Source organism: Asterias amurensis, chromosome 18 (assembly GCF_032118995.1).
Source record: "Asterias amurensis chromosome 18, ASM3211899v1".
NCBI classification, from domain to species: Eukaryota; Metazoa; Echinodermata; class Asteroidea; order Forcipulatida; family Asteriidae; genus Asterias; species Asterias amurensis.
The window spans coordinates 16,296,498-16,305,966 of NC_092665.1; the positions used below are offsets into that span (position 1 = coordinate 16,296,498).

The 9,469-nt window shown below is 39.8% G+C and overlaps 2 protein-coding genes across 2 annotated transcripts; both read right to left on the reverse strand.

The window, feature by feature from the left end:
- Positions 1-116: 116 nt before the first annotated feature.
- LOC139950641 (uncharacterized) lies at positions 117-3,187 on the reverse strand. The gene is made up of 3 exons (XM_071949422.1): positions 2,987-3,187; positions 2,022-2,225; positions 117-1,674 (listed from the first exon to the last, which is right to left on the reverse strand). The coding sequence occupies exons 1-3, from the start codon at positions 3,066-3,068 to the stop codon at positions 878-880; spliced, it is 1,083 nt and encodes a 360-aa protein (XP_071805523.1). The 5' UTR covers positions 3,069-3,187; the 3' UTR covers positions 117-877.
- A 792-nt stretch (positions 3,188-3,979) lies between these two features.
- Positions 3,980-7,949, reverse strand: LOC139950576 (YEATS domain-containing protein 4-like). The gene is made up of 7 exons (XM_071949328.1): positions 7,892-7,949; positions 7,184-7,303; positions 6,937-7,003; positions 6,662-6,756; positions 6,240-6,332; positions 5,752-5,839; positions 3,980-4,803 (listed from the first exon to the last, which is right to left on the reverse strand). The coding sequence occupies exons 1-7, from the start codon at positions 7,928-7,930 to the stop codon at positions 4,607-4,609; spliced, it is 699 nt and encodes a 232-aa protein (XP_071805429.1). The 5' UTR covers positions 7,931-7,949; the 3' UTR covers positions 3,980-4,606.
- Between the last annotated feature and the right edge of the window lie 1,520 nt (positions 7,950-9,469).

Genomic DNA, 9,469 nt, shown 5'->3' on the forward strand with positions numbered 1-9,469 from the left:
AGTGCATCACAAAACGTGTAGTACCTCTCTTTCATATGTTGATTGATGCGAACTATTGCACTCGAAGGGTTACAACAGTAAAACCACAAAGATGGACAAATGAAGCTTGTTCAGTTACAAAATCAGCGATGGCAAATTTATTTATCAATAAATTAATTAAACAAAACATTATATTCCCCGTGTCGTTACATAAACGAACTCGGCGAATCTTTTGCCAGAGTTGCACTGGAGCGAACTAATTGTTTTGAAACTGATTGACAATTATTATTCGGTTCGCAATTACATTTTAATTAAGTAAATCAGGACTAACTTACTGTGTTTTTTTATGAATAATTACTAAACGTGTAGACACCCACAATGAGCTTAAATATGAAATCATAACAATTTCCAAAGACCGGGGTATTGAAGTTTGTTATTCTCTTAATCACAACTTCCCATAACACACACGAGGGGGGGGGGGGGGGGGGGGGGGTGAATCATATTGATCATTTATACTAATCGGATAGCGGGTTGCCAGTGGTGGTCTTCAACGCCATTTTGAAATTCGGATACATTTTCAACACATGTTGTGCATGTTTTCGATGCAAATGCAAAAGAATTGTACATGAATAATTCTGGTACCAAACTTCAAAAAGAAAAAAACTTATTGGGAAATGAATAGGCCTACATTATTTATACATGTTTACATGGGTTTTTTTTTCTTTTCAAAATGGCCGCCGCTGGGGATGACGACTTCACCGTCGTGTACTCAGGCATCATAGAAGGGGCGCAACCGATTCCCCGTGATGATGAAAAGAAGGGGAAGAAAAACAAGATTGGCCAATGTTTAGTAGGGGATAATCTGCTAACATCTTACGTGTCACCAATATTGGTTTAGCTAAAAGTTAAAGTTTTGTAAGCATATACAAGTCAAAATGCAGATAATGGGGATGATGTGTGTCTTCATGCTAGCAGCACCACTCCCCGCGTCACCTAAAGGAAACGCATTGTCCACATTCTTGAACCCGTTGCCGTCGATAACCTCGTCCTTAATTAACATCCGGTTGTGCGCCCCACCACCACCTCTGGATGCCTGGGTGTCGATCAAGGCATCGTCTTGCACTGGGTTGTAGCCGCCGCCTCCACCACCAGCAGGAGCTGCCGGGGCAGCACGATAGCCACCAGCTGCAGGTGCCGGGGCAGCCCCACCTCCCCCACCAGCACTGTATCCGCCACCTGCAGGTGCTGCCGGGGCAGCCCCACCCCGTCCCACACCAGCACTGTACCCTCCTCCACCTCCACCGCCAGCACTGTAGCCACCGCCACCGCCACCTGCAGGTGCTGGCGGGGCAGCATTGTACCCTCCTCCTCCACCGCCAGCACTGTAGCCACCACCACCACCACCTGCAGGTGCTGCCGGGGCAGCCCCACCCCGTCCCCCACTAGCACTGTACCCTCCTCCACCTCCACCGCCAGCACTGTAGCCACCAGGATTGTACCCTCCCCCTCCTCCACCGCCAGCACTGTAGCCACCGCCACCGCCACCTGCAGGTGCTGCTGGGGCAGGATTGTACCCTCCCCCTCCTCCACCGCCAGCACTGTAGCCACCGCCACCGCCACCTGCAGGTGCTGCTGGGGCAGCATTGTACCCTCCTCCTCCTCCACCGCCAGCACTGTAGCCACCACCACCACCACCTGTAGCGTGAAAAAAAACGAAATAATAATTATCAATCCATAAATTTAGCGGAAGATTATCCTCACTTCATCAGATGTTTACTATAGCGCAATACAGACGTTTTATAATGACCACACAACTTATAAGTGTTGGAGAAATTTAACTGGAGAAAGTTCACTACCCAAAAAGCTTATTTTATATTTTAACATCAAAGAAGAATCTTGAGTATCTTGGGCATAGTAAACAAGGGGAGACGGGAGGAATCTTAAAGAAGGGCGTGTTGCTGGGCTGGACATCGTAGAAGGTGTAACATAGAATGGGGGAGGAGGGAATGAAGCTATGCACAAATTAAAGCTTTGTAACTCACCACCACCCCCACTGCATGACCCTGTACCACAATCTCCGAAGTCAAGCTCCATGCCATCACAACCGTCTCCCCTTGTACCTGATGGCGTTCTGCAGCTCCGCGTTCGCATTGTCGAACCCCCTCCGCATGTCACGTGACATTTATCCCATGATCCCCACGTGGACCAAGTGTTACCCCCGGCCGATACGACAAGACGAGAAGGATCTGCACAAAATGTAAAGGAAAAAAAATACATATATATCCCAACATTCAATTTCAATTCGAAATTCAAACTCACATTAAAAACTTTGCCATATATTTCATGAACATTTCAAAACAGTTTCATGCACAAACATTTTTAGGCGGGAACAGTAGGGTGTGGATGCAAATCTACCAGCCGAGGTTTGTGGTGAGATGCCCTAGTTGACAGACAAGCATACGATAAGACTAAAGAGAATCAAGAACGTACGGACATATGAGAACAAAGACAGAAATGATAAAGTTTAACAGTGACAAATTGAATGTCGTTTGTTGAATTGAATTGAATTTCTACCAACTTCCTAAACTCTATAACAAATATTCTAGATATTTTTCAACAAAATGATTTTTGCATTTTGGGGTCAAATTGGCAAAATTCAACGTCAGAGAAAGAGTCCTTTATGTAGGGCTATGCCCACCACACTGTATAGACCGATTTGAATATGACATCACGCGGCTGAAATATCTGACCTACAAACAAGACGGCGTCTTTATGGGGCTAGGTTTGAAGATGACAACAAAACTTCGAGAAGGGGAATAACGTTTATAAAAAGAAACAATTGTTGCACGTTGTTACTGGGGTCCATGGGTTTTGTACACCCTCGAGGGGAAATGGCACCCTCGGCTCTTTTCGGGTGCCATTTTCCCCCTCGAGTGTACAAAACGCCATGGACCCCGTCACAGCGTGCAACATTTGTATACTGCTTACCATGATGGAATGTCATTACCTTGAGAAATTAGCAGGATCGGGATCCAAACATGCGCCACCCACGTCCACAACGTTAGCGTCTGTTTACGATTATCAAGCATTTTGGTAATAATTCCCTACACAACGGTCATTGGTGCTTATCTAACCGAGAAAAGGCGTAACTTTCTGAAGTTTTCTAAACTAAACACTAAAGCAACACTGTTTATAAAACAATAAACGTTGTAATCTTGTTCTTGTGAAAATATCCTATCCTCAAACGCGTGAAACGCATCCCCACGCGCGCTGATCATCAGCGCCCACTTTTAGAATAAATACGATGGCACGCGTTCGCGTCTTGATTCCATGCATGCAGAACGCATTAAATCTTCACACAATGCGCGTCTACCATTTCTCGCGCGTAATTCGAACCTTTTTTTTACCACTATTGTCCCACGTCCGTGCATTGCATGAAGGGAAAACTCGCTCAAAGAGTTCGAATACGCGCGAGACTTCAGAGTGTGAGCCTCGCCGTGATCCGCTATCAGTTTGCTCTCGTTTGGTTAGCCTTGTCAAGGCCTCCGTGGCTTGGATAGCATCGATTCCATGCGACTGGAATGGGAGACCACGCACGCACGTGAGTGGCGAAGTAGTCTCCCGTTCTAGTCGCTTGGGATCGCGGCTCTCGAAACCACGAAGGCCATGAGAAAAGGCTACAGTTTGCTTGGACCAGATACAGAGAAGTCATTTAACTTTTAGAAAATAATTCAATTAACACTGATTTATTTATCTTGGAAACTACTCATCGATGTAACTTTTGTCACAATATGGTCAGCTTTGGAATGGATCATTCTCTGTGGTATGCAAGGAGACCATAATAACCCCTAGAGAGGTCAAGTTGAAAATTGCTTCTCGCTACATTTGAAAAGTGAACTCCCAAATCCATCCAAACCCTTATTATAAACCACCCAATTATTTTAAACCAGATAAAATTGCACAAAATAAAAAGAGAAAATGAGCTCACTCAGGAGAAAAATTACTTCATGACTTTGACATTTTCATAATTTATTTACATTATTACAAGTACTGTGATACAATTACTGCGGGACAATACACTGGTGCTCGCCTTTTCAATGTATTATTAATTATACAGAATTGGTAAGGATCATAAAAAACACCATTGTTAAGTTTTTATCTGAAAGCTATAAAAAGTTAATAGACCCACTTTTCTATGAAATATTACACTCTTTCAAGAAAGTTGTATCTGAAAACCTTTTTAAAAAAAGCTGGTTTTTGGTTGTTAAAGCCAAAATAAAGGGCAATGTGTTTAGTTAGGTGTTGGTTATTGTCCATGGTTGTCTCCCAACTCACACAACGGATTAAGCCCATATTTTACAGGTTGGTTATTTCATGGTCGATCAAACAAACATAAATACAGTTATCAACAGTTCTCAATTGAAGAGCAGAAGTATCCCATCAGAGCTCACATTGGCAACAGAATCCTCTACTGTATAATGATGCATCTAAAAAAGTTGTTTATTTCTATTATGCGTTGCATTTTGCCTGGAAAACATCTGATGGTGATTCGGTGTCCTTTAATGTCTGGCAAACTCATGAGACAAACGAAAGCAAGGTGAAACATCCAACCATGACCTTTGACATGTCATGTGACCTTTTCCTTGACCTTCTCCTGGCGTTCTTTCTTCCTCTCTTGCTCCTCTAGTTTCCTAATCTCCTCCTTGAAGTGGGTGATGGTGTCTTTGCTCTGCTTAAGACGCTCGTTGAGTTCCGTGATCTCAAAGCGAATCTTCTTCCTTGCGGACTGGAGAGCTACATTGGTTTTTTCTTCAAGCTCGTTGACTGCAAATTTACAAATTTAATAGAAATTGATTAATATCTTTATGTCAATGAAGTTTTCCGGTTGGCTGGGTAGTTTCTTTCCCAGACTTCTACCTCTTTAATAAGGCCAAAGTTCGAATCCCACTTCAGACAAAGTCCTTAATTAATATCAGGGCTGGTATTATTCTCTTCAGATTAGTTGTGTGTCATACATCTAGCTAAACAGTCAAGCATAATGGACTCAAGCTAAGGTGTTTCTGATCAGTGTTTGGGTTTGAGTCCCAGTAGTGAAAATGAATTCTCATAACGCCAAATGAAACAAAACTATTTTCTCTGCCGATGTCCTCGTTTGATTTCACAAAGAGCTAAGACTGATCTTGAGAGTAACTCAATCTTAGCGAGGAATTCAAAACTTAAATGGGTGGGAACTCCATGTTAGTATCAAGTTGTTGTTGTTTAGGTTATCCAGGACTCAACCTCAAGTTATAACTTGTTTGAATACTACACTTTGCCCTTAAAGGCAGTGGACACTATTGGTAATTGACAAAGACCAGTCTTCTCACTTGGTGTATCTTATCATATGCATAAAATAACAAACCTGTGAAAAGTTGAGCTCAATCGGTCATCGAAGTTGCGAGATAATAATGAAAGAAGAAAACACCCTTGTCACACGAAGTTGTATGCGTTTAGATGGTTGATTTTGAGACCTCAAGTTCTAAATCTGAGGTCTCGAAATCAAATTCGTGGAAAATTACTTCTTTCTCGAAAACTATGGCACTTCAGAGGAAGCCGTTTCTCACAATGTTTTATACCATCAACCTCTCCCCATTACTCGTCCCCAAGAAAGGTTTTATGCTAATAAATATTTTGAGTAATTACCAATAGTGTCCACTGCCTTTAAGATGAATCTTAGTGCTTTGCAAAACTGGGCCCTGATTAATTGATTTCATCTTAGCTTTGAGTACTTACAGTCTGTTTCATGTTTGTGAGCTCCAAGCGTTAAGACTCTTGAGCTGCAAAGTAGCTGCTGCATCATCGCAGTAGGATCCTGGAAAATCTAACAAGGAAAAGTACAAGATTTGCATTCTTTAATCATTTTGTATTTGTCGTATCATGGCTGAGGGGTGATGACCACCGGACTCAAGCTTTTCTAGAGCTTTTCAGAGTGTTGGTTTGAGTCCCAATTGTTGCACTTTTGTCCTTGAGCAAGATACTTCACCATAATTTATTTTTGTCTAAGCTGTAGGTCCCATGTACAAGAAGAAGGATTGGTAATTCACAAATAAGAACCCTAAACACTTATCACGGATGAGTAGGGGTGAACCCTGGTGTTTCTGGTTCACACAGCCAGCTTGACGCAAGTTAAAGTTTGCGCCTAACATAGAAGAAGCGTAAAAGTGCGCTTGAAATGAGAGGAAACATAGATACCATATATTTGAATGAAACTAATTACTTACCATTTCATCGTAATGTTCAGAAACAAGAGTCTTCTTGCCTAGGAAAACGTTTGTGTCTGTTTGGAAGAGCTTCAAGAAATGATACAAGGTGACCTGAAAGGAAATAGTAATAATCAAATCAGGATAACTATTTACCGATAGTTTGGAATTATTTTAAACTTCAGTTGATCTTAATTATTTAACTTCACTTGATCAAAACACAAAATTTCGCAGAAATTTTCTTTCAGAGAAAAGTGTGTTCTGGTATTTGAAACTCATTTTTTTATGAGAACATCATGGTCTGATTCACGTGCCACGACACTCCAAAGAGTCTGAGAATACTGGTGAATACTAGATTGATGCTGACTGACGACAATTGTCAATTTTGTTTTTCTTTTAGTTTTAAAGACTTGATTGAATTATTCCAATTGCACAATACTTACTGGTCTTTCATTTGGATCCACAAAAAAGATCTTTATGATAATTTCAAACTCGCCCCAACCCGTCTCCTGGATCTCATACGGGGGTTTGCTGACAACTAAATTAAAAACAAAAATTAATAAACCGTCAGATTTGAAGAAGAAATAGTTATAACAGATTATTTTCATGATTTTTTTGTATGATACTAAAAATTGTAAACTTGAGAATAAGTCGAGAGTTGCAGGAGACATAGTACAAAAACAATAAACAAAGATATAACAAAAACCCTAGCACTGACCTCTGATTGCATTGGCATAACTCTCGTGTAGTTTGAACTGGATCTTCTTCACGTATGTTGACATGTCCTGGAAGAAATATTTAACATAAAAGCTTTGAAATTTGTTGTTGTTGTTGTTACTGTTGTGTGATAGGCATTATTGGCAGTCGAGTCCTGCAGCACGAAATAATCCCCAGCTTGGTTGATTGGGATTCGAACCCACCAAAAAGATGTTTGACCAAGGTGCAAAGGAAGGGGAGATACATACCTCATTCCGATAGGGTTTAATGTAGATTGTCCATTGGTGAGTGTGTCCATCTTCTTCTCGTTTCTTACCAAAGTATCTTGAGATGTTTCCGTAGACAATTGGCTTGACAAGATTGATACCCTGTGTTAATTGAATTGAAGCAAAACAATAAACAACTTGAAGAAAACATAAACAACTTGAACTTTACCATAAAAAAAAGAAAAAAATCTATCCATGACTTTACAAACATTGATTTGAGGAATTGAAAGAAATAAACTTATTTTAGGTAATTCTTGAAAATGTATTTTTTTTTCAGAAATGGGCCTATCCCTACGGCTACGTACAACACAGAAAGTTTAGGCATGGATGGATGGTATAGTCAATTTACTTCTTCTTTCTTTTAGTTACACGACTAATTATTTTATTTCATACGCGTTTCAACAAAATGGGTATCCTTCTATTCTATTGGAGTCTTATGGACACTCAATCAATCAACAAAACAAAAGCCGAGAGGTCAGACTCAGCAGAGTCACGTCACGAGAGTGGGTTGACAGCTTTATTTTTTAACACACTTTTAATGAGCCAGAATTCTTCGTTTAAACTTTGCTAAGCAGACTAGAGCCGCACCTCCTTTTCTCTATTATAGAGTCTATACTTTGTACATAATAGTGGAGTAAGTATTTATCTATTGTAATCGTGAAATACTGTCTAAAACTTCTCTCTCTTTACCTTTACTCTTCCACCAGAATCGTGTCCGTAGTCCGCCATTATTGTTTTTCGTCTGCAAATCACCACAGCGCCACCAAGCGTTGAGAATAAGCCAGCCCTAATTAATGATAATCACGTGACCATGCGTCACCAGCACCGCGCTATCAGGAGACCGAAAATGAACCATTCTGGTTGGACAAGAACAGGAGACGCCCAGACAAAACCCACAGGAACGCCAAGTTCAAGGCGTGACGTGATTGGCTAGTGGGCAGACAGCGCCCCGGTTAATCCCACAATTATGTTGATTATAAATTGTGGCGTGATCTTTGTCTGTAAATGCACATGAATATTTAATTAAGGAGAATACAAAATCAGGGTTTCAGGAATAGTAATGAAGGACAGTATAACTGGTTATTTTTTCAATGGTATTTTCACAAGCTCAATTAATTTTTGAGATCTATGTAAGATGTTATTATGCAGTCTAAATCTAATTTTAAAGGATTTGATTCGAAAATTGTTGTATAGTTCCTGTTAAGTTGTTAATGATGTATTTGGGAAATCGCATTTATCGGGTTATAATTATATTTGTTCAATTTCTTGAACCATTTTGTGCATATCATTTAAATAAACATCACACGTAAGCATACAGGCCTATTTTTGTGTATTGTTAATTTATTTAATTGTTTTCCCCGTTGTGCTTAAAAAATGGATCCGAATAAAATGATGATATACATAATTGGTACCCGTGTTAAATCAAGTCAATGGCAATCGTTATGTAAAACATTAAAAAAATAATTTCCTAATACTGATTTTTTCAAAAACAAAAACTAAGGTCTATGCTAATTTGTAACGACTCTAACGAGTATAATGACACACTATCAAAATCTATCTCATTGACAACATTACAACTGCCAGTGATTAAACTCGAAACGATCTACTAACCAGGACATACAAAAAAAAAGGCAAACAATTTAGAGTCTTTAGCATTGCAATTGAATATGAACCATCTATAGTAAAGTAGTGTACTGCGGCAGCGGTGCATGTGTGGTCGATCATTGCCTCAGTGAAAATATTCTTGGAATAATAAAAAATAATTTGTTATTATGTCAACTGCGCTTTTTGTATAGTCTTATCCTGTAGAGTAAGATTTGAGTAACATAGACGCCAGTGCCAACATTGCTGGGAGGTTAACATTTATTGGCAATTGAAGAGATCAATGGAGGCAGAAACTCGTGATGAGTCGCGTGACTTGTGATGATGAATAAAAAAAAACAAGAATGATTGCCAAAAACTACGACAGACAACGACAGTAATGATCTTGTATTGTGTAGAACATGGCCTCATCGCATCCCATGATGTTTATCAACAATGTAGTAATATCACGCGATCGTTCTCATACCGAGACTAAATTAACATGAAATGAATCATTCATCAAGATCTCATGGACAATTGATTATCATTTTTTTATCATACACAGCTCGGTGTAAATAAAATACTCCAATAAAATACTAAAATAAACAATGTTATACAAGTATGTCATGTAAACATTAATAAATATTTTTTTTAAAGTACATCACATGCCTGCATAGATAAATAAGT